This window comes from Ursus americanus, chromosome 13 (assembly GCF_024610735.1).
Source record: "Ursus americanus isolate L20-20 chromosome 13, mUrsAme1.1.p, whole genome shotgun sequence".
Taxonomy (NCBI): Eukaryota; Metazoa; Chordata; class Mammalia; order Carnivora; family Ursidae; genus Ursus; species Ursus americanus.
This window is the reverse complement of record NC_142139.1, coordinates 8,883,566-8,908,566: the sequence shown is the minus strand read 5'-3', so window position 1 is coordinate 8,908,566 and position 25,001 is coordinate 8,883,566. Positions and strand designations below refer to the sequence as shown.

Below are 25,001 nucleotides of genomic sequence, written 5' to 3'. Positions count from 1 at the left end.
AGGAGGCGGGGGGGGGGGGGTGTTGAAGGGGTAGGAGGCGGAGGCCTGGGGACGGCCGCCGAGGCTTCGCCCCATCCGAGCGCTCTTTCTCCAGTCGCGCAGTCTCGAAGCGGCGCGGGCTCGTGGGGGAGTGTCAGGCAGCCGAGGTGCCCGCGGGAGGCAGGCCGGCCCCGGGCGCGCACGCTCGGCGGAGCCCCTGCGCGTCCCGCGCCCGCGCCTGCTGACAGCTGCAGCTGGGCTCGAGCTGTCCGCTCCCAGCTCCTCGGCCTCCGCCCCCTCGGGCTCCCTCCCCTCCGCCCCTACTCCTCCAGCCCCGGTGCGCTAGTTTCGCAACTGCTAGTCTCTCGCCCCGTGCCCGGCTGTTTTCCATTTCCCGGCCCCTTCTGTCAGAGTACTTTGCCCCCTGCATTTGGGGAGAGGGGCTGGAAAGGGGGCGGGTGGAGCGTCCAGAGGAGAAGGAAGCAAGGGCAGGAGGAGGAGGAGGAAGAGAATCCGCGGACCGTGGGGAGGAGACCCCACGCCACCCTTTCTGGTCATCTCCCCTCCCGCCCCGCCCCTGCGCACACTCCCTCCCGGGCGAGCTACTTTCGGACGAGGAAAGTGAGGGCGGCCCTGGGTGACAGCGCCGCGGGGCCAGTCCCGGGGAAGCCGCGAGTCTGTTCGAGTCTTGTCTGCCGCGCTCCCAGCCAGGCACCGAGGATGGCTTCGACCACAACCTGCACCAGGTTCACGGACGAGTATCAGCTTTTCGAGGAGCTCGGAAAGTAAGCGCCTTTGACCGCATCCGCACGTCCCTTTTCCAGCAGAGGGCGGGTCGCGTTACCCCCGACCCACCGGCCTCCCGCGTGGGGCGAGGGAGTTTGGGAGACCAGAGGAGAGGGAGGAGGGCCAGTGGTGTGGCAGCTCTGAGAAAGGTGCTGCCTTAGCAAGAGGGGGGGACAGAGACGGGAAAAGACCCTCCACCCGGGCTGTGGCCCATTCCGATAATCCTAAACCCACCTTCTCCCGCTCCCCCCACCCTCTTGCACTAGAGACTTAGTGGATTTACGATCCCTGCAGTTGTAGCTGTCATCCTGAGAAGTGTGCGAGCGTGCGTGCGTGTGTGTGTGTGTGTGTAGAGGAAACAAGAACCCATGTAAAATGCAACATAGATCATGTTTTCTGTAAATAGAGATGCCTCCTGGTTAGCCGGCGTGTCGGCCGTACGACCCACGTACGGATGAGAACTCACTGCCACAGACGGTGCCATATTTATTGATGCCGAAAGTTCAACTTGGCGTAGAGTCTATTTCGCACCCAGTAGTTGTTCTGTCCAGGAAAAGGGTCACCCAAAGGAACTCGACCCCCTGCCCCATATCCACTATTATTCTTTGCACTAGATTATTCGCTCATCATCATCCTTCCTATTGATTTACGTGTACCTCTTCGCATTCTCTGGGAGGATTTATTTATACAGGCAGTGGAAAAGACCTGGAGACCGAGAGAAAGCTTCCCAAGGGTAGCCTAGCGTTGTGTAAAACGACCTCCTTCACCCGACTGACAGAACTACTCGGAGAATTTAAGGAAGGGGACCGGAGACCTCCTGAGGACCTTTGTGCTTAGGGACCTAGGGGCCAAAACGTGAATGTTGATTTATGTAGCATCCAACCCAAATCCAATTCCTCTATCGCTAGTGTCGACTATTACTTATGAAAGGGGTGCGTGTATATGTATGTGGTTGTTTTATACAATTCAAGAAAATGTAATTATCCTTTAAATGTAATGGTAATTATATCCTTATATATTTATATGTTGTCTGCTGTTAAAACATGGAGAATATGTCGGAAGAGCAGCTTAATTCAAATCTCTCCCTTCCCCCAGCTCAAAACAGGGCACAGAGAAATCACCATATCAGGATTTGTTAAACCACACAAATGGTCCCAAGATTTATATTTTAATGAAAACAATCACCATATTTACTTAGCCGGAGCCACATTAATTTTTTTTTCTAACAAAATAAATAGGCAGCAGATTTTTGCTGCTCCTCCTCAGCCATGCTCTTTGCAGGGTTTCTTTTTTTTTTTTCTCAGAGCATTTGGTGCTGTGTGAGTGTGAATTGTAAAATGTTTTCAAATTTCATGTGCAAACAAGAGCCGTCATAATTGGCAGTTCCTTTCATTTTGTTGATTAATAATGTGTGCTCCCAGTTAAATAAAATTTACTTTTATTCTTCAACATTAAAGAAGGTTTGGGTTTCCAGGAAGAATCGTTCCTTTTCTGGATATTACTGTAGTGTACTGATATTTTATAAATCTCTAAATGCAATAAAAATGCTCAGATTGCTGTAATTTTTTAAAAGGATATCAGAGCTGATTATATTGATGACATATTTATTGGTTTTCAGGGGGGCTTTCTCAGTGGTGAGAAGATGTATGAAAATCCCTACTGGACAAGAATATGCTGCCAAAATTATCAACACCAAAAAGCTTTCTGCTAGGGGTGGGTATTTTCAACCACATATACAGTATATGTTGATTTTGTATTTGTCATGTTGATGTTGGTTCTGTTGTCTGTAGATATATAGTTATAACTGAACTGTAGACTTAGGTGTCTTATTACATTTTGAGATTATTCCTTCCTGAATGCCTCTTGGTATGTATCGTTTAAAAGTAAGTGAACACATAGAATTTTAACAACAAATTTTTAAATAATTAACAACTGTCCTATGAGCAGTAGTACACATAACTATATTTTAAAGCAAATAAGTGTCACTGAGTGCATTTTGCCTTTAGCTCTGCTGTGAAATAACTTTCAGAAATACCCTGGAATGGAAAAATGTAAGTCTCACCACTGTCATTATTCTCTTTTGCTTTTGAAAGGAAAAATAGGTCATAGCTCAGTTGAATCATATTTCAGTTGTAGTTACACTTGAACTTAATTCATCAAGGTATATTTAACAGTAATAGCTTTGGGAGGAAAAATTTATCATTGCTATATTCTAGGAAGTTTAGCTTGATTTTGATGTTTCTGTGTGCAGTCCAGACCTTTACTGAGTGTTCTGCATTGGGCTTCTCATGGACTCCTGTAATGTATTTTACACATGCTTTATAGCCACAGAGATAATTCTTATCATAAAATAGCTGTTGACATACACAAAAAACTTGAAGGGACCTCACTGCATTCTTTCTATTTTGTTGAACTCATGCAAAAGTACTTACACTGAAATGGTAGGCATTCTAATTATTGTGAGCACGTGTCTAAGGTATTTCCATGGGAATTTATGGTTTAATGAAATTTAAATGAAATTAAAATGAACAAAATGCCACAGTATAAGCCCATTTCAGTGACCTGGTTTATTTTAAGTAATGAGAGAAGAAATTCTATTAGGGTTAGATTGCCTCATTTAATTTGTCTTCTAAAAAGTCCTGCTTCCTAGTATCCTGGTATCCTTGTGTTTGGTCTCTGCTGTGATTTTTCCACCCCCATCTGTTACAAATGCTACTTTTAACATATCCTTGAGGTTTAGATTGGCATTTCAGTTTATTCATTTCAGCGAGATTTTGTTGTGATTTCCTTCATCCTATTTTAACAGCACTCTGAGGAAAATCTATGTGCTAAAGTAACCAGTACCATAGCTTCACAGCTTGAGAACTAATAAGAAGCATGTTATGCTCGATTATGTTCCCTTTTCCCTCTTCTCTCCGCAGGAAGGTTTTTAACAGTCAGAGGAGTTGCTAAACTGTAAATGACATTTTAGTTTTTAAAAAGAAAAAAATGAAAATGTGTAATTCTTTCAGTGCTTGTATGTTTTCTTCCTGTGTGCCAGGTACTTTTGGCAAGAGTAGGGGTATCAGTTCTTTTGGAGGCATTACAACACCTATCCGAAATCTCTCAGTGGCTTTAAATTTTCTCTCAAAACAAATCAATCTTATGCTTCACTTTTACTGATTTCCTTAATTAGAGACATCCCTCTTCATCTACCCTAATTCATACTCCCTACGTCAGAAAGGCAAATACATGTGTCTCTGCTCACATACGTTTTATTTTCCTTTCTTCTGCCTCCAGTCTATGGAAGATAAGTCTTCTCTAACCTGATGGGATTCCTTCTTCCTGCCAGTGTTCCTCACCTGCTCATACTCTGCTTTAAAGAACAATCTACACCCAAAGCCACCTTGCCTCATCTGGATTCAATGATTCCAATTACATTTAGGAAAAGCAGGGTGAAGTACTAGAAAATATGCTACTGCTTCTCCAGTTTTCTTTCTTGTGACTTTAGGCAAGTTTCTTTTTTTTTTTTTTTTAAGATTTTATTTATTTATTTGACAGAGATAGAGACAGCCAGCAAGAGAGGGAACACAAGCAGGGGGAGTGGGAGAGGAAGAAGCAGGCTCATAGCGGAGGAGCCCGATGTGGGACTCGATCCCAGAACGCTGGGATCACGCCCTGAGCTGAAGGCAGACGCTTAACCGCTGTACCACCCAGGCGCCCCTTTAGGCAAGTTTCTTAACCTGCCTATGTTAATCCTTCCGAGGAGTGAGGTGGTAAAGAAGCAGGTGTTGGAACTAAATGCCTTGGGCTTAAATTCTGATTCCCCTACCTATTAGCTGTGTAATCTTGGGCAATTTACATATTTTCGATAAGCCTTGTTTTTCTCATCTGTAAAATGGAGTAATAACGTAACTCTTTCTTTTATAGGGTTTGTGAGGAGTGAATTAATATAGTATAGAAGAGCACCTGATACATAATATGTATTCAATGAATATCAGCTGCTATTATCTCTTGGGTTGTTGCGAAGATCAGATGAGATTATTTACATGAAAGAATGTGAAAATTATAAATTCAGGGGCAGCCTTGATTTAGCTGTGAGAACCCAGTTCGAATCTTGCCTTTACTGCTTAGTGTGTAAATTTGGTTTCGTCACTTACCTTTTCTTGATCTCAGGTTCTTCATCAATAAAATGGGGGAAAAATAAACATAGGATGTAATGGGTTGTTTTGAGGATTCAGTGAATTTTATGAGAATCACTTCTTAACTGCAAAGTACTGAGTCAATTTGACCTATTACTGCACTTGTGAAATATTACAGTACTTTCCTGCAAAACGTTCAATTTATTTTATCACCACAACAATTAGAGCTGCTTATAGCATATTTATACCTTTGAGTGGATATATTTGTTTAAACTATACCCATATTAAGTTATAAACTCTTAAAAAATGCTTTCATTTTTTAATATAACATTTCACAACATTGAGTACATAGGAGGGACTCAGTACAGTGACTAGGATCAAATGTGGCTATTAAATGGTTTTTGGATAAGTTAAATACTTAGTTTATGCCTAAGAACAAGCAAATACTAGATGTAATCTATAAAGTAGTGTATTAAGAGCATATGCTTTAAAATATGAACATTCCTCTAAAAACACTCCCTTCTCAGAATATAATAATCCTTAAAATGATCTTTGCAGAAAATCTTAATATATTTAAAGGGAAATTAAAATGATATGTAAATTAGTATACTTTATTTTCCTTAACGTACTGATTTTTTTTCTTTTGACTGCGCATAGCAGTTTTTGTGGAGCATATAATTTTTTGTACAAATTCTTGTTTGTATTATTTAAAATGTCGTGCCTTTGTAAATCTAAGCTTTAAGCCTGTTTGCTTTAAAGACCAGGCAGGTCCTCCAACTCAAATAATGTTCTTTAAATGTAGAGTTACAACTGAAAAAGAAAGGCCATTGTCAATACATTTAAGACCATGAGGGATTGCCAAAAATTTGGCTATCTTCCTGCCCAAATTTGCACATCCAACTCTACTGTCACCCAGGCATTTTTCTGTGCCTGGATGTTAATGGATTTCCAGCAGACAGTTTCAGTTGCATTTCCTCTCAGCTGTTAGTCACACAGACCATATTTGGGAGACTCAGAGTCTGTTGAAGAATTTCTTCCCTTTTGCATTAACACGTGCAGGCACAGAGCATTCATTATATGATACTGATCAGATAGATTACTTACACTGATACATAATTTGGCTTGTTTTAAAAATGTAGAAAAGTTTCAAACATCTTATACTTTATATGAAATTTCTGTCTTAAGTTTTTCATTAGATGGGACTAGAAGGTATGTTTAATAAATGGTGGTTAGTAATGATTGAATTTTATCTCCTATTTTTACCATGGGAAGTAGAAATTACATCATTTTGGTCCCAGACAAATAGGTTGGTACTTAACAAATGCTAATTTGCTCAGCGGTTTTGATACTTTGTTGATTTTGACATGTTTGTAACTGGAAGGTATTGTCAGGTTATGTGAAGTCCATGAAGGGTTGTGAGTGTAGTTCAGAACCCAGTGGACTGATGGTTCTGATGGCAGATGTCTTTAGAAATAGTATTTGTGATTTATTTCACATTTTAAAGTCTCCCTGTGATAAAAGATTTTTTTATGGTAGTAATGACTTCTTGATGTTCATTTTCCAATGTAATTTTTGATCATTAGAAACCACTTTTTATTACATGGGGTCTGATATGCCACAAGTCATTGTATTTGTAAAATGTAAACTACAATAGAAACTTGAAATAGTATATGCTATTACAAATTTTTCTACTCCCTTGGTAAAGTTAAAAAAAGATTTCATTTTATATTTCTGTAATACTTCACAGATATAACACAATTAAATAATTTGGCATTCTTTGATTTTGCTGCTTTTGTTAATTCCCAAGTTGATGATCTTAGTAGACTATGAATCAGGACTTTATAAAACTACTTGACCATGTACACCAAATTAGGTCTCATCTGTGAAATCTGAATGTTGCATGTATGTCCTTAAATAGTCTTTTTTTATGTTATAATAGAGATGTCAGTAACTAACTCTTGCTACTTTTTTTTTTCTTCCTTGGCATCCAGACAGTCAAGAAATTACTGCAGTTTTTCAGCCTCATGGTTACTTGTCTTAAATTGGAAGCAGAACTGAGATGTTATAGATGAATCAAATTGTTCTGATTATACATTATTGACTTGGCAATTTGGAGCTAATTGGGCAAATTAATATTTTTTGAAAGTTTCTTGGTTTGAGCGGTGCTTTAAGAAGAAACTAGTAAATTATTTTTATTTTTGCATATGGAATTTCTACAGCTCTTTAATTATTGGGCCCCAAAGTGGCATGTATCAATTTTTGCATTTAGTGTCCTTTAGTTATGTTTAGTTGTATTTTCATTCTTACCTGGGTTTTGATATTAGATATCTATTTTCCTCTTTTGGTGAATGAGAATATCAATGTATTCAAACTGGTTAGGAGATAAAAATGTATGTCTGCATTTCTAGGAAATAAATAATCTTTTCTGTATTCCAGCATCATTAAAATAGGCAAACTTAATAAAGAATGTGGTTGTCAGATACCTCACTGTGATATTAGTAACTAGTGTCAAGCTCTACCTGACTGATCATGCAGTAGGAATCGAACACCTGGAGAACCTTCATTGTTTATACAGTTAGATTAATACTTTTCATTTCCTTTGAAATATTGGATCAACTCAGTGTAAAAAATTAAGTTTTAGTAGGAAATTTTTATGGGCCTTTTTAAGGTTAATAATCATGAATTGTTGTAAAGCACATACTAGGATTGTCTTGGGCATTTAACTTCATTGTTAACTAGAATTTTATTTAATTTTTTTAAAAGATTTTATTTATTTATTTGTCAGAGAGAGAGACAGTGAGAAAGGGAACACAAGCAAGGTGAGTGGGAGAAGGAGAAGCAGGCTTCCTGCTGAGCGGGGAGCCTGATTCGGGGCTCGATCCCAGGACCCTGGGATCGTGACTTGAGCCGAAGGCAGATGCTTAACAACTGAGCCACCCAGGTGCCCCATAGAATTTTATTTAATTTTTAAAAGTCTTTTTCTTGGGCTGATACCATGGCAGACCAACTGCTAGTGTCTCTAGGGCTGAGTTATTATTATTATTATTTTTAAACATCTGTCCCTCTGCATTTATTAGGGTATGGTGTGCACCGTGTTTTTTATTATTGACAATTAGTTAATGCTTGTTTAGTAAATTGCACTGCTGTACATTAAGTGGAGTCTTAGCAATATTTTTACTCTAAACAATACCTTTGTAGTAATTTACATTTCTTACTACTTTATAGATTACTAAGCACATTCACACATGTGACCTTATTTTATATATTTTTATTTAATAAATATTGAATGAGTACAGTGGGCAGAGTGTTAGGAAAAGTCAGTCTATCTACACAGATAGACATTATAGAAGGCATAAATGGTGTAAGTCTAGCATGAATAAAGTGCTGTTGATTTTCAAAGGAGGGGAAAGATCATTTCTGCCTGGAGAGATGAAGAGAGGCTTTTATATAATATGGATTTAAATAAATTTTTAAAACTGTAATGCAGATACGGCTCAAGTATCAAAGTCTAAATAAACAATTTGGAGAGATTATGCAGGATATTTCATAAAAAGGACTATGTCTTACACATCTTTTATTTTCTCAGTGCAATGTATAGAGTTGAGTATTTTTTTTGGAAAATATATTTAGAGTTCCAACTTGTGAGAGAAGAAAATGTTTTAATTGCTGCAGTAACATAAAATCAAATTGAAGTTTGACAGTCCCTCTGTGCTGTTTTCTGGAAGGAAAACAGTGTAGCAAAAAATCTTATTAGAACAGTAGGAAAATGATTACAGAAGAATGAAGTGTTTTGGTAAACTTAATTGATTAACTGATTGATAATATCTCAATAAGTTCCTAGGATTATTTCTTCTAAATGATTCACTTGTTGCTGGAAAAAAAAAACAACAAAAAATCCCAAAAACCCAGTCCTGAACCAAAGCACAGAGGTACTGAGAAAGGCATTCTGTTTCTCTGGTGCATCTTGTTTAACCAGTGAAGCACGGAAGGCAAATGTTCGTTGTTTTGTTGTTTCTTCTTAGACAACTACTGTCGTATGTGTCAAATTCATACAAAATGTGGCAAGTGAAAGAAAAATATAAAACTATCAAGTTTTATAAATATTTTATAAAATTTTATAAAATTTATAAATTATAAAACTTAACAGTTTGTTGGAAAAATAATTTAGGGCAGCAAGTCATATAAAGATATACAGATAATATTGTCATGTAATATTTATGTACTGTTAATTACTCTACCTAAGATTCTCTTCTCTTTTTTAGATTACATAGGGATTAAAAAATTTTTATTACATAAAATCTTATATATGAAATTATATTTTATATATTATAAAACAGTAAGCACCCAATAAACCTCCACTCAATAGCTAGAGTATTCCCTCTACTTTTGAAGCTACCTGTGTGTTCCTAGCTGATCTCCATCTCTTGTCTTGCTCCAAGAGTTAATCACTATCTCTTACTTTTTTAGGAGAGAAATCTCTTTTTATTTCTCCATGCCCTGGAACTTTTTAATTAATTGTTTGATTTCAGTTGATCAGTCAGTTACCAATGGAAAATCTATGCTCTCATTATCTAGGTATATGTAATAGTATATGTGTATGTATATGTATTATATTGTACATGCATAAGTTTATGGAATAAACTATTAATTCTCATATTAGTATAGAATTTTACCCTATCCCTTAAGGCTAGGGAAGGCTTAAATTATTTGGAATTTATTGAGTAATAGGAAATTATTTTCTTCCTATGTCTTTTTGAAGCAATTTCATTAATGATGATGCCTACACATTGAAATAAAGCAAGAGCAAGTTATATAAAACTACCTTATTAAAGGTAAATATAGTTAGTGAAAATTAGATTTTTATTCTATCTTATAGAGAAGTTGTAGTGTTGAGATATGCCACATCATGGCATTAGTGTTTAATTTAAAGTTTGATATTTTGTTAAATACTTCTGTGATTTTTGGAGACTGTGTTCCAATAACTTGAATTTCAGCTGTGAAGGGTATTCATCAGTAATCCAGGCCCAAACTGTACTCCTCCTTAGTGGACTCAGTAATTTCCTCCTTCTATGAATGGTCCCATAATTTTCCCGGACTTTCAAGCATGCTTGATTTTCTTTCTTTTCCTTAACCCATCTCAATACTTTCCATCTCTTCCTTTTTCACCAGTCTAACTTGAGCTCTTTTTTTTCTTGCTTCAACTATTTTAAACAGCTTCCTAAACAGATTTTCCAGCTGATGGTTACCATGTTTGTTGTTTGTTTTCATTTGTTCAGTTTATCATTAGACCTTTCAGTACCCGTTGTGCTGGGCATCTTGATTAATTGCAGGGATACGGAGGTGAAAGATAGAGATCTGCCCTCAAGTATTTTGTGGTCTGTTAGTGTGGATGATAGCCTGGCAAGTACAATATAGTTTTTGAGGACTGTAATAGAATCATGCGTAGGGCTTTCATGTAGATACAGGCTGGAGGAGGTGGTTATCACAGATTTCTTGAAGAGATGTGTGATGTGTTTTTGAATGGCAGTCGAGCATGGTAGAGGAGGGAGAAATGGTTGTTCAGGCAAAGTAAGCAGCTTGTTCAAAGGAAGGGAGAAAGTCCTGCCTCCACCCTCCAGAAAGAAAGAGTACAGCTGGTGCTGTTCAAATCCCTTAAGACTCCATTGAGGTGCTGCCGCCTCCATGATACTGTCTCGAACTTACTCTCCACCCTTCCTTTCCTTCTCCAGGCTGAAGTGATCCTTTTCTTCCTCCCTTGAATAGCTTTTTCATGTTTCTTAAGCAGCTGATCACATTTCTCCTTTTGTATTTTAGTTACATATGTTGTAGCTTTCAAACATCTTGTGGACATTTTTAAGCTTATCTTTGCATCTGTGCCTGTTATAGTAATTACAATATTGAAGATACTTGTAAATGTTTGTTGAATGAGTGGACAAATGAATGAGTAAGCAAATAAGATTCTGTCTCTAGAAGTAGACATATGCTTAACAAAGGCCTGTGACAGATAAAGTGAAAATTGAGTTGAGACTTCATGTCGAATGGAATACACTAACTATAAAATAATTTTTAATTCATATATTATTTCATTAGTTCCTTGATGACAAATTATGCTTTGTTGGGAAGAGTTTTTTATAATTTAGTAAGTTTTGAGCAACTATGTGTAAATTCTTATTGCTGTTTTTTACCATGTAATGTAAAGTGGCTCAGTAATAAGGGGTTAACATTTTCATGGTCTGTGTGTACATTAGTACCACTTCAGTAATGCCAGACTCATGGTATCATTACGATATTTTAAATGTTTGGATTTTTAGGTTTCTATCCATTCTCCAGAGGAGCTTACTTTTGACTTATTTTTTAATGAGGCTCATTAAAAAAAAACATTTTGGTGATACTTTATATAGTTTTGGATACACAAATCATAGATATCATTTGCTTATAGAGATTATTTGATTTTTTGTTAAGGCAGTTGGAGGCCAGCTGTTACAACTGCTGTGTCTGTCAATTCAGAAACTTGGTAAAAGGACTAGAAAGTGTGCTTGTTTCAGTGTTGGAAATCCCTTGGGACAATATATGTTTTAAAGCACTTATTTTTGTATTTGGGGGTTTCACAATTCTATAATTTTATGGTGCATGATATATGTGCATATACATCCATATACGCATATATTCACACACATATTTTAAGAAGATATGCTGTTATTTTCATAAAAACATGGAAAATATTTGTGTGTAATTGTGGTAAAAGTGATTTGTGCTTTGTGAAATTAGGTCAGCTGAACATTTTGGCCATTTTGTAGAAATTTTATCCATGATGAATTTTTTAGTAAAGTAAGTAGTATATGCTTTTATATTAAAGATTATATATGCATTAATATTTGCTAGGTACAGGGAGAATTGTATACTTTGGACATATCTCTGAAATAAATTTTTAATTATTCATTACCAATTTGTATAAGTACATTAAAAATTGTATCATGAAATATATGCATACTAATTCTGCAATCCGGAGAAATCCAGAAAAACAGAAAGAAGACAACATATTCATAGTTCAGTTTTCCCAGTCCCTGTTGAGGTTTATCTTTTTTTTTTTTTAATTGGTCAGAATACTGAACTAAAATATAGTTTTGTGTCTTGCTTTTTTGCTTAATATTTTAAAATTTCTCTGTTACTATAAATCCTTTGAATTCCTAATAACTGAATTATACTTCACTGAGTAAAACATTAGTGTATTTAGTATTTTTAGTTTTTAAAAAAAATTTTGCCTCTTATTATGGCAACTGACAAAATAGTAAACATTGTTTGGTAAAACTTTTTCATATTTCTGATTCTTAGGAAATACTCACAAAGGAGAAGTCATGGGTTAGAAGATGTAATATCAAAATTTTTGATGCATTATTGCCAGATTGCATTCTACAAGTTAGTACATTTCCATCACTGACATTTAATTATGCTAGTGAAAGTGAATTTTGGGGAGCATGATTCTAAATTTCAGTTTACTTACCTTCTTCCAGACCCTCTGCTAGGTGTGGCTAAACAAAGGTACAAAGGTAACGTCCTTCATCTCAAGGTGAAGTAGATGTGGAGTCAAGTAAATTACCATACAGGTTGATAAGTGTCACAATGGAAGTGTTTACTCATTCTGAGGCATACTGACATAACTGTTGGATTGGTGAAAGATAAGAGAAGGGAAGACTTCCTAGAGAAGTTGATGTTGAACTGGGTTTTGAAAATAACCAGTTTTGAATTTAAAGATGGACAGAAGAGATAACAAATTAATAGGAAATTAGTTTAAAAATTCATGAGATGGGCACTTGGGTGGCTCAGTTGGTTAAGCATCCAGCTCTTGATTTCGGCTCAGGTCATGATCTCAGGGTCCTGGGGACTGAGCCCTGATTCCGGCTTCATGCTCAGCTCAGCGTCTGCTTGAGATGCTCTCTTTTTGCCCCTCCCCCTACTCATGCTCTCTCTCGATGTCTCTCTAAAATAAATAAAATCTCTAAAAAATAAAAAGAATCATGAGAAATGAGGTAATCAGGAAGTGTCAGTAAAGAGCGAACTTAAAAGAAGATGGATGAATACTTTTTTACCCAGAGTGACTGACTTATCGTGTATAAATTTTCTCAAAAGCATGCAAAAAACTGATGAAAAGAGATGTAAAATTTTTTTTTTTGCAGAGAATTATTGAGTACAGCAAGATATTAAATAAGGTGGGTTGTGGGATTTTACAGCCCTGAGTCATTAGGGATGAACAGCTGATAAGAGAGGAATAGCAACTTCTTATCAACCGCATGTTTTGTTTTACTTAGCTCTGGGGCAATACAAAAAAAAAAAGTGACTAAGTGGAAGATAAAGGAGAGGAGGATAATTAGAGGTGTTTTTTTAAAAAAAATTATTATCAACCAGTATTATAAAAGTGCCCTCGGGAATCCCATTGGTGTTTATAAACAAGAAAAGTTAGTCTCTTTAGCTGCGATATTAGATTAATGACTGTTGGAAAAAATGTTTGTAGGTTTCTGTTCAAAACCAAAAGTAAGATGTTTAAAATTCTTTGCCTGAATTCCCAGTGTTTGGATTAGTACCTGGTACCCTTCACAGATATGTATTGAATAAAATGAATGAATGCATGACTTACAAACTGCATAATTTCATGATTAATGAATATACTTTAGGGACCCAGAACTTTTAGCAGTAAGATTTGTATACATTATTTCCAACTATTGCCTTTTCAAAGAAATGTTTTAAGAAAAGCTCACAATTGCACAGATTAATTCTGTGATATAATTTAGCACAAATTGATGGGTGGAAAACAGTCATTTATTCCCATCATTAAATAATGGGAATTTACTCATTTACTAATTTACTACTTAGAAGATAACTTCAGTTTAGATAATCTCCCTAGCTAACTTCAGTCATGCAATATGTTCTCTCCATTTTTTTTTTTAAAGATTTTATTTATTTGACAGAGATAGAGACAGCCAGCAAGAGAGGGAACACAAGCAGGGGGAGTGGGAGAGGAAGAAGCAGGCTCATAGCAGAGGAGCCCCATGCGGGGCTCGATCCCATAACTCCGGGATCACGCCCTGAGCCGAAGGCGGACGCTTAACCGCTGTGCCACCCAGGCACCCCACGTTCTCTCCATTTTTAAACAGATCTTAAAGCTGTAAAAAAATAAAAATAAAAAAAAAAGATTTCCCTAGTTTATTACTATTAAGGACTGTATAGGTCAAAGGAAGAAATACTGTTTCACTTTTTCTCTCTGTAATATATAAAATTCATGGTAGAATATTTTGGAGTTGAGGTAGGAGCTTTGTTGAGTAGAAAATCTTCTATCGGCATCAAAAGCAGTGATTCAAGTTTGATATAGTTATTAGAATGTAGGTTGGAAAATATTCTAATTCCAGATTGCAAGCGGAAATTTCAGGGTCAAAGTCCACTTCTGTTCTCTTGAGTGAGAGAGGCCATTTTTTCATTCTAGTAGAATTGGAGAGGGCAAAGAAAAAACTGTCAAAGAGAAAAGTTTGCTTTCTGTAAATAGGGTCGAGGCTTTTCTCTAATATTTATGTGATCTGGAAATTATTTTTGGAAAAAACCTTTGGGTTGACTGCTTCCTATGCATCTTTATGTTCAGGAAAAGGGCGAACAAAATTGTTAACCTTAAATTGGTTTGAAAGAAAAAAATATATTTTATGTTGACAACCAATTACTGGATTACCTGTAGCTTTGTATCATAGTATCTGTATTCTGCCAATGACATAATAGAGAGTCCTAAGGCATGAACAGGGATGGCCGAAGGATCACTGGGATAGGTTATCTTTTAAAGTAGTGATGATTTTTAAAAATCGAGTCCATATTTGTTGAACTTTTATAAACTTTATTAGGTAGAGACTTTAAGGTATATGTTTTGAATAATCCAAATAGAATCAATCCAAACTTAGAAAGACCAGCATTAGAAATATTCCATGAACACACACAAGGTCAGTTTTAAAAATAGAGCTTAGCTTTGAGAGGATAATTTCTCCCCACCTTGCATGTAAAAGAAGTGTTGGGGAGGAGGAGTGTGAAATGAGTCTTTTGAAAAATTCTCATATTTAGCATCTTTCATTCAAAGATCTTAAGACATTCCGTAATGAGTCTCCTAGTACTTCTGGGGTGTGGGTAAGGGACATTCAGGGATTCTTGTGCCCAGTGCTGTAAGGCCTACCATCCCCAAGTGACATGTTGCAGCTGTTTGATGGTGCACATCACAGTCCCTCCAGAGCAGGGGGTGGAGTGAGGCGGGGGGGGGGGGGGGAGGTGGGGGGGGGTGGAATGGAGGAGGCAGTATTACCCAGCTGAAGGAGCATAGGGGCTTAGGTAGTAAGGAGTTAATTACCTAATTTATAATTTGGTTAAGTCTCTGGGTCAGTAGCCTTATTCCTACAAAAATATTCTATTTTTAAAACATTTGATATCCTACTTTATCCCCAAGAAAATAAACTCTACCTCACTTTTCATTTGTGTGACTATGTACCTTTAGAAGTTTAACATTTAATAGTGAGGAATATAATAGTTAATATGTACTGTTGCTGAGGAAAGAAAGCAAGGTTAACATTTTCTTTAAAGGATAATAGAAGAGTACCATTTGTATTATTCTTGGGCAAAGCAAGCTGTAAGGGTCATGGAAATAATGAAACACGGTCCGTTCCCACAAAGAATTTACAGCCTGGTTCGGAGAATAGGAGACACATAATTATAGAAGAGATAAAGATGAGTAGCAGAAGGATGTAATATGATGATTCAGTGTACCAAAATGACATTTACTTGTGGAAACAAGCAAAGTAATATTGAGGAAATAGAAATTAAGGTGGGTGGATAGAAGAAAGGAAGAAGAACAAAGACACTGGGGTACAGGAAGTCACTTAACATTCAGGGAAGAACCAAAAATACCTATTTGAGCAAAAGATAGATAATGTGGGGGCGTCAGGGTGGCTCAGTGGGTTAAGCATCTGGCTTCAGCTCATGTCATGATCTCAGAGTCCTAGGATGGAGTCCTCTGTTGGGCTCCCTGCTCAGCAAGGAGTCTGTTTCTCCTTTTCCCTCTGCCCCTCCCCCCACTCTTGGTCTCTCTTGCTCTCAAATCTTAAAAAAAAAAATCATCTGTGGGAAATCAGGAAAAAAAGCTTAGGGGTGCCTGTGTGGCACAGTCAGTTAAGCGCCCAACTCTTGGTTTCAGCTTAGGTCATGATTTCAGAGTCATAATCTCAGGGTCATAATCTCAGGTTTGTGAGTTGGGAGTCCCCTGTTGTATAGGGCTCTGCACTCAGGGGGAAGTGTGCTTGACTCTCTCCCTCTCTCTCTGCCCCTCCCCCTTGCATGCACGCATGCTCCCTCTCTCTCTCCCTCTCAAATCTTTTAAAAGAATAAGAGCTTAAAACCATGTAAAGTGTTTGATTGCCAAGCTGAGACTATTGTCTTAAATATAGTGAAGACGGGTTAAAGAGGGCATCTAGGACATTATTTGGCAGCAGTGAATAAGCAGGATGGATTGGCAAAGAGTATGAGATACTGAGTTCTTTTTTTTTTTTTTTTTTAAAGATTTTATTTATTTATTTGACAGAGATAGAGACAGCCAGCGAGAGAGGGAACACAAGCAGGGGAAGTGAGAGAGGAAGAAGCAGGCTCATAGTGGAGGAGCCCGATGTGGGGCTCGATCCCAGAACGCCGGGATCACGCCCTGAGCCGAAGGCAGACGCTTAACCGCTGTGCCACCCAGGCGCCCCGAGATACTGAGTTCTGAAACCTTAAGGGTATGATATGATATGAAAGGATAAGGAAGAGAGAGGACACAAGGATAACTGAGGTTTGAAGTTTCAATAATGGGGCATGTTGTAATTTTCACATAACAAATTTAGAAGTCAGAATCAACTAATCTGGATAAAGATGATGAATTGACATGTGTTTGACGTACAAGCAGTATATTCAGATTGAAAGCTTGAAAAAACCATTGAAAATTCGGTGTGATCCTTGAGAAAGGACTCAGGAAGCAGGGTGGTATACTGTACTGGTCAAGAGCATTGGCTCTGAAATCAGATGGCTAGGATTCAAGGCCTGGCTCTACTACTTCCTAGTCCTTGTGATCTTGGGCAAACTTCCGGATTTCTCCAAGCCTTGGTTTCCTTATCTATAAAACAGCAATAATCAATTTAGCTACTATTTGTGATTTGTCTGCACAGAGTTGGTAGTAAAAGCCATACTAGTGGGAAAGGTCAGAAAGGAGAGAACATAGAAAGTAAAGCATAGAGAGCCTAGGACAGTGGTATGGGGGAATACAGTTTAATGGATGAAAGGAAGTAGGACTAGTGTAAGAGAAATAGAAAGATATGTTAAAAAAGGAGGAAACCAGGAGAGTTCAGTGCTTTGACTCTGAGGGAGAGAAGTTTTGCAAAGGAGGGGATGCTAATAACGTTCAGTGTGATTGAAAAGTAGAGAGAAATGAAGACTGAAAAGGCCTTGGGTTTTCATTTGGCAGAAATTTCAATAGTGTTCAGGAAGAGATCATGAGGATTGGGTCAATCTGTTATTCATCTCTACAGTCTTGTAACTGAGTATATAGCATGAAATATAATAGGTGTTTAATAAGTATTTGCTGAAGGGATAAAGAAAAATTATTTCTTGGGATTAAAGAATAAATGGAGATAACATGAAAAACTTTGCTTGTTTAAAAACAGGAAAAAAGAGACAGACATACTCACCAGTACTTCCAGGGATTAGCCAGGTCAAGGGAATTAACTTTGGTGATAAATAAAGCTGAAGCTTATTTGGAGGAAGAGGAACAAAAATCAGTAAGGAATACAAAGACTGATAATGGAAGGCAAAAGTGTAAAATTTATTGGGCAGTCATGGAGACTGTTGGATGTTAGTGGGAACAGATTGTTTAGGAAGAAAGACATTCTTCCTGGAGAGATAGCAGGATAGAGGAGAATGAGAAGGTAGCACACATGCTGAGATGATTTGAGATGGAGAAGAAGACCATTACCGTTCAGCTGAGATTAATAGAAATAGAAGTAGGATTGAGAACTTGGAGAGAACATATTTGTTATGGTCTTGGGGTTTGTAGAGAAGAGTCCACCAAAAGCATTATGCAGGGGATCATTAACAGGTATAGCTAACATGAATCTAGCCCCATAGTGACCATAGAGGTGCCTGGGAACCCATCAGGGCTTGACAAAGTGAGACTACAGGGATCCTGGCACTTTTTAAACATTTAAGGAGAAAAAGCCTTTTTAAAAAACTCATTAATGTTCCTTAGTTTGTATAGCTAGTAAGAATAGAGCGGCTAGAATTTAAAACCCAACCCTAGGTAATCGCACAAGCCCTTGCCACTGTCATTCTATTTTGTTCTCTCTGGGCACATCCAGCAGGAGAGATGAGGTAGGGAGGCAGTTAGAAAGCAGAAGCTTGGGAAGAAATTTTTATTCTACAAGAATGACAGAATAATTCCATTTAGGAATGTTTGGTAGCAGATTTCTTTTTTTATCTGAAAGAGAAGCCTGGGGGATCTTCAATTCAGAATCTAAATTTCCCTTATTTCTATTCAATTTCATTCAATTTCTCTGCATAAACAAAAGCCTCTGCAGGCAGCTCTTAATGGTTCAGAGTTGTACATAATTTCATCAGTAGGAAGGCACTGTTTACGTAGATCAGGAATATGAAAAAAAACTGTAAAGACATAAACTAGTTCATTTTAGATGTTTTATTACCAAAGTTTGTAAGGTTTATCATTGTGAATATTTTATTTCATGTGTGCCTTGCTTACTTTCCTATCTCCGTATCTCTGGTTCATTGACTATGATGATAAGGACTTTGGTTTGACAACTTTTCCCCAAAGCATTGGTATTCTTAATAATTTTCTTAAAAGTCTGTGTCATTTTTAGATTTGGCTTTTCTAAGTTCATTGAAAAGCAAAGCTTTCTTTGCTCCCTGAGAAAAGCAATGAACCCAACAATTGTTATCAAGGTAGATGTGATCAGAATGTGTGTCATTTTTTTATTTTGCATAAAATTTTTATCTGCTCCCTTATTCATTTTCTCATTCTTTCTCCCTTGAACATTACTGTTGATGTTTAATACATAATTACTCCTACTTTTCTGTCCCACTACCACCTGATTTCTCATAAAGTAAATTGTCTTGAGTTCAGACTTTTAAATTCTAGAAAAGAAAACATCTTTACAACTTTCTCAGTTATTAGCTTTTGTGTAATAATTGGAAATTTTATGTTTTTTATTCTGATGCTTTTGTAGCCCTCAACTTTGTTTCTTTGTTCCCATAATATCTCGTGTTTTATCTTACCCTCATTATATCAGTCATCGTTAATTCATTAATTCGTTCACTCACTTATTTAACAAATACTTTCTGAGCAGCTGCTATGTACAGCTACAGTTCTTGATTTTGGGAGATATAGAGGTGAGCAAATTTGATATAGGAGAGGCTGAAAGAATCATCTCGATAGATAAGTGCTATGAAGTAAATAAAAAGGGCTACAAGTTAGTGACCTAAACTGAGGTTACTTTAGATAGGCTTCTCTGAGGATGTAACATTTGAGCTGAGGCATTAATGATGAGAAGAAGCAAACCATGAGAAAATATGAGGGAAGAAAATTCTAGGCCAAAGGACCAAGGTGACAGTGAGCTTGCAGAGGGATAGAAAGAAAGTAATCATAGCTGGAGTGTAATTAGCGAGGAAAGAAGCATACAATGATCTTGGGAGGTAGGCAGAGGACAGATTGGGTAGAGTCCTTTGGGCAGTGTTAGGGAATTTGGAACTTATTTTAAAAGCAGTCAGCCATTTTGAGGATGTGCAGGAGGGAAGTCATGTGACCAGCTTTTGGCTTTAGAAAGTCTCTAGCTGCCAGGTGGAGGATAAATTATAAGGATACGTGAATGGGAACAAGACTAGGAGAGTCTTGCAGTCTGTGGAAGATGTGAAAGTAGGGGAGAAGATATTTTTTGGAAGGAGAAAATATAGGACTTGGTACTGGAAAGATTGTGAGATATGAAGGAAAATGAAGAGTCATGGCTACTGGACTTACGGCTGACTCAACTATCTAATGGTGGTACTGTTAACTGAGATGGAAAATAGTGGAGTAGAATTAGATTGTGGTGGGAAATCAGGAGTTAAGATTTTGACATTAAATGTGACTCATCAACCCCAAAAGAAACCTCTTACTTTTAGCAGTTATTCCCCATTCTTGCTTCTCCTCCTCTTGCTCAACTCCAGGCAACCAACTAATCTATTTCTTTATAGATTCATTGTTTTTTCTAGGCATTTCATATTAAGTAGAATCATACATTATATAGCCTTCTGTGATTGGCTTCTTTCATTTAGCATAATTTTTTCAAGGTTCATTCATGTTGTAGCACACTTTATTATTGAATAATGTTCTGTCTTATGGATATAGCACATTTTGTTTATTCATCCATCAGTTGATAAACATTTGGTTTATTTCCACTTTCCAGCCACTATGAATAATGCTGCTATGAGCATTTGTGTCCTGAGTTTTTTGTATAGACCTATGTTTTTATTTCTCTTGCATATATACCTAGGAATGGGGGAAATACTATATCCATGCAAGCGCGCGCGCACACACACACACGCACATTGAAGAAATGCAAAGTGAAGAGTTTATGACATAGATAGTACCCTATAGTTATAGTGTAATATAAGAATTATTGATTATTAACCTGGTTCATTTGCATTATGACACATGTACATGTAACAAATAGGTAACAAAGTATTGTAATTTAGATATTTTGATGTGAGAAAAAAATGGAAATAAAGTTTCAGTGTAAGAAAGTGAATTATGATCATGTGTAGGAATAGAGATATCACACCAAGTAAGAAGATTTTTATTAACCATTATTTTAAAATAACTGTGCCCAGAGTTGAAAGGAACATCTGTTTCATGTCAAGAATCATCAATCCAATCTGTCAATTCCTGTGTGATCTCTTTACTCACGTTAGCTGTTACTAGAAAGAATTTGGCATGGGGATCATTATTTGTATCATGGGTTTTTGTTAGAATATTGATGCAGATGGGTATTTTTCTGTTGATTGAAGGGAAAGTGTGATTAAATTCTTATCCTAGACCTGCCCCTTCTGTCCCTCCTTTGTCAGAGAGGTGCTTATTTCTGCACATTACTTTCCAGCCTGAGATACATACTCATAGTCTGTTGACACTGGTATAAAATTTGCTAGAATTTTTACTTTTGGGGTGGGAACTGTTTTGGGGAGTGATTGAGGTGACAGGGGCCATGAGGGCTGAGATAAGTAGGTTGAAGTTGTCTTTCACTAAAACCCTAGATTAGCTGATAATCAGAAGTTTCATTTTCACCTTCTACATTGAAAAGTGAATTTAGGATTAATTGAAGGCCCTAAAATGCAGCACCCTGCCTTTCTTTCCCATGAAATTTGGATGACGAATTTGTTTTCTTTTGCAGCATTGTATTTTCTTGACCTGCCTGACAATACAAGATTAACCCATCTATGGAGTATTTCCATGTACTGTACTTCTAAATGCTGTAAACATTTTAGGGATGGAGAAGAACTAAGGAAGTTGTTTTTTAGAAGGGATATTCTAATCTACAATTAATATTTATTTTAATAACATTAAAACCCTGCTTTGCACTGATGGCAGGACATTTGTGGGTGGGTTGTGTATTATATATATTAATAATGTGATGTATATTTTCAAGTGAGTTAATAAGTATTGTTCCCCACATTACATCTTTCATAAAATGCTGTAATTAATTTTAAAGATTAGGTTAGGGGTGCCTGGGTGGCACAGCGATTAAGCGTCTGCCTTCAGCTCAGGGCGTGATCCTGGCGTTCTGGGATCGAGCCCCACATCAGGCTCCTCCGCTATGAGCCTGCTTCTTCCTCTCCCACTCCCCCTGCTTGTGTTCCCTCTCTCGCTGGCTGTCTCTATCTTTGTCGAATAAATAAATAAAATCTTAAAAAAAAAAAGATTAGGTTAGATTAATAGCCTTTTAAGTCTTTCACAGTTGACTTTTCTCAGGAAATTTTCGGTGACATGAAGAAATCCATACTGGAAGAGTTTGCCTTAGTATTTGAAATAGTGAATATCTGGTAATGCTTATTTCATTGTGTTTTTTAGTATCATATTTTCATTCATACCATGTGTATATGAATGGAAGCATGATAGAGGCATGCATTATGTAGTCTTTTTGTATTTGCACACACACACACACACACACACACACTCACTCACAGGATTCCTAAGAAGGAGATACAGAAATTATGAAAAGTACTACTTAGTTTTGCCAGAAGCCAAATAGGACAACAACACATTAAAAATATTTTGTGTGTTCACTCATTATGCAATATCCTATTTTCATTTTAAAAAATCAGGTTGGCAAGTTAGCTGGAACTATGAGACTGGCTCACTTTCCCACACATTCTTTCTCCCTTGTGGGTTTTTATATGGGCATATTTAAACAGCCACATGAAACCATCATTTGTGGAGGATGGGTTGGAAGGGAACATGTACAGACCATCTTGTATAATATTCAGGGCTAATTTAGGGAGAGTTATCAGAAAACAAAGTACAGTGATTTCATAAATAGGCATTTAATTATTTTCATCTAGCTTAGTTTTTCCTTCTCACAAAGTGATTTTCAAAGAAATACATTGATTCTTTGCTCATTCTGTGGGTGTGCAATACATAAAAGCTGTGATTTACCATTTCTTTCATACAGAATTATAAACTTTAATTTCTAACATCAGCAAGATGACCTTAAGCAATTTGCTTAATGTTTTGTTATTTGAAAGCCTAATTTGGATTTGTGAAAAATACTAAGGGAACTTGCAAGGCACATTGTCTTGAAATCTACCTCTTTTTTTTTTTTTTAAGATTTTTTATTTATTTATTTGACAGAGATAGAGACAGCCAGCAAGAGAGGGAACACAAGCAGGGGGAGTGGGAGAGGAAGAAGCAGGCTCATAGCGGAGGAGCCTGATGTGGGGCTCAATCCCATAACTCCGGGATCACGCCCTGAGTCTAAGGCAGATGCTTAACCGCTGTGCCACCCAGGCGCCCCCCTGAAATCTACCATTTTAATCATTTTTAAATATATAGTACAGTGATGTTAAGTACATTCACATTGTTGTGCAACCATCCCCAGTATCCATCTCTAGAATTTTTTATCTTCTCTTATTGAAAGCTCCATACCCATTAAACAATAGCCCTCAATTCTCTCCTCCCCTGGCCCAATTCTCTCCAATCTTCTTGCCCCTGGCAACCACCATTCTTCCTTCCACCTCTGAATCTGACTCTCTAGGGACCTCATATAAGTGGACTCCTGCATTGTTTGTCCTTTTGCGACTCGCTTATTTCACCTAGCGTAATGTCCTCAAGGTTCATCCATGTTGCAGCATGTGTCAGAATGTTCTTCCTTTTTAAGGCTGAGTAATATTGTTGTATTGATACCACATTTTGTTTATCCGTTCATCTGTTGGTGAACACTTAGGTTGCTTCCACCTTTTGACAATTGTAAACAGTAGGGATTTTTAAGAGTTCTATCTAAAAAGCTATTTATGATCATTATATTGAGTGTTCTAATTGGGTGAAATAAAGGAGGGAAAAGAGGAAGGAATATATATTATATACCTTAAAATTTTAATTTCCTGATTATACACAGGAATGTATGGGGTGGTCTTACCCCCAAGATACTCTTCTCATTTTGTTCACTGCTTATGTTGAATTTTCTACTGCATGAATAGAGGTATTACAGTAAAAATCATAATGCATATTTATTTACCTGAAAGGAAAAATGGAATTCTTCACACTATACATATTTAACATTCTGATGTAGTTTACTAGTTCTAAATTCTGATTTGTATTTTGACTTTTTAGTGTAGTAATGTGATTTAATAAGTCAAGAGGAGCCAGAGAGATATTTTTGCCTTTTCTAACACTTAACTTTGCAGTATATATTTTTTCTTTTGCCCTTGCTCTGGCTTTCATAATTACTTTTCATTTAACTAGTTTTATCATATTAATGTTAATATGAATGAAAGACCATAGTGTTTATGTTTTCAAATCTAAAATGTCATGTACCGTTGTTGAAGAAATGTTGGTTTGTTGAGTACCTAATTGCAGTGATACGGAGTATTGTCTATGCCCTAGACTTGTAAGGTATCTGCAAACTTTTACGGAACTTTTGCAGGTACTATTTTAGGGAGTATGTGCTATTGCATTACCTGCTTCTTCCTTTGTTTCTCTTGTTTTAAAGCAATACAACAAAACTGAAACAAACTTTGATTAAATTGAACTGATTAACTTTTACAGTGAATTGCTTTTCTAAATCAGTATCTTTTCATCTTTAAAAATTTATTTATTTGAGAAAGAGAGAGAGAGAGTGCGAGCATGAGCTAGAGGGCAGAGGGAGAGGGAGAGAGAATCTTAAGCAGATTCTGCCCTGAGAGTGGAGCCCACCTTGGGGCTTGATCTCATGACCCTGAGATCATGAAGAGCCAGACACCTAACTGACTACACCACCCAGGCATCCCTAAATCAATATCTTTTAAATGCCAGAAGATATTGAAGTAAGGCATGCAGTTTTGGTTTCTGGGAATAATCTAAGTGAACAGTTTAGGGTTTAATATGTTTCACTGTGCACTTAACACCTAACACTAGATAGAATAAAACTATATTTAAGATACATTAGCATTGAGCAACAGCATCTAAAAAGCCTTCAGAATAAGTTGGATGACTTGGTAGATCTGATTGTATGTGAATATTTCAAAGTAAAATTACAGTTGTGAGTGGGAAAGAAAGCCTTGGAAAACCTCTGCTATGTTTTGCTTAATTTTCGTTTTTGTATTTTTTAAGGATTTATTTGAGCAAGTGATCTGATCATAGTTCCACGGTTTATAATTGATAGGTTTATTATTCAAAGATGGCAGTGACCCCAAATACACTGTTATACAATTATGGGGCTGTTTGTAGGTGGAGTTCTTTTTATTCTGGTAATGAATCTGATAGACTTCTAATTGAGTATGGATTGTAGATGTGGAGATAACTTCTTTCTAAATAATCTCCGTCTGTATGTCCTTGCT

At 37.0% G+C, this 25,001-nt stretch overlaps 1 protein-coding gene across 13 annotated transcripts in view; it reads left to right on the top strand.

Annotated features, from left to right (window-relative positions):
* The window catches only part of CAMK2D (calcium/calmodulin dependent protein kinase II delta), a 311,448-nt gene continuing 286,447 nt past the window's right edge, over positions 1-25,001 (top strand). For 6 of the 13 annotated variants that reach the window (XM_045799097.2, XM_045799092.2, XM_087866405.1 and 3 more), the window contains exons 1-2: positions 3-764; positions 2,384-2,478. In XM_045799097.2, the coding sequence (XP_045655053.1) occupies positions 700-764; positions 2,384-2,478 (160 nt within the window). In that variant the 5' untranslated portion in view covers positions 3-699. Of the gene's footprint in view, positions 765-2,383; positions 2,479-25,001 lie in introns of all 13 variants that reach the window. The other 7 variants (XM_045799098.2, XM_087866404.1, XM_087866402.1 and 4 more) reach the window with 3 other exon arrangements.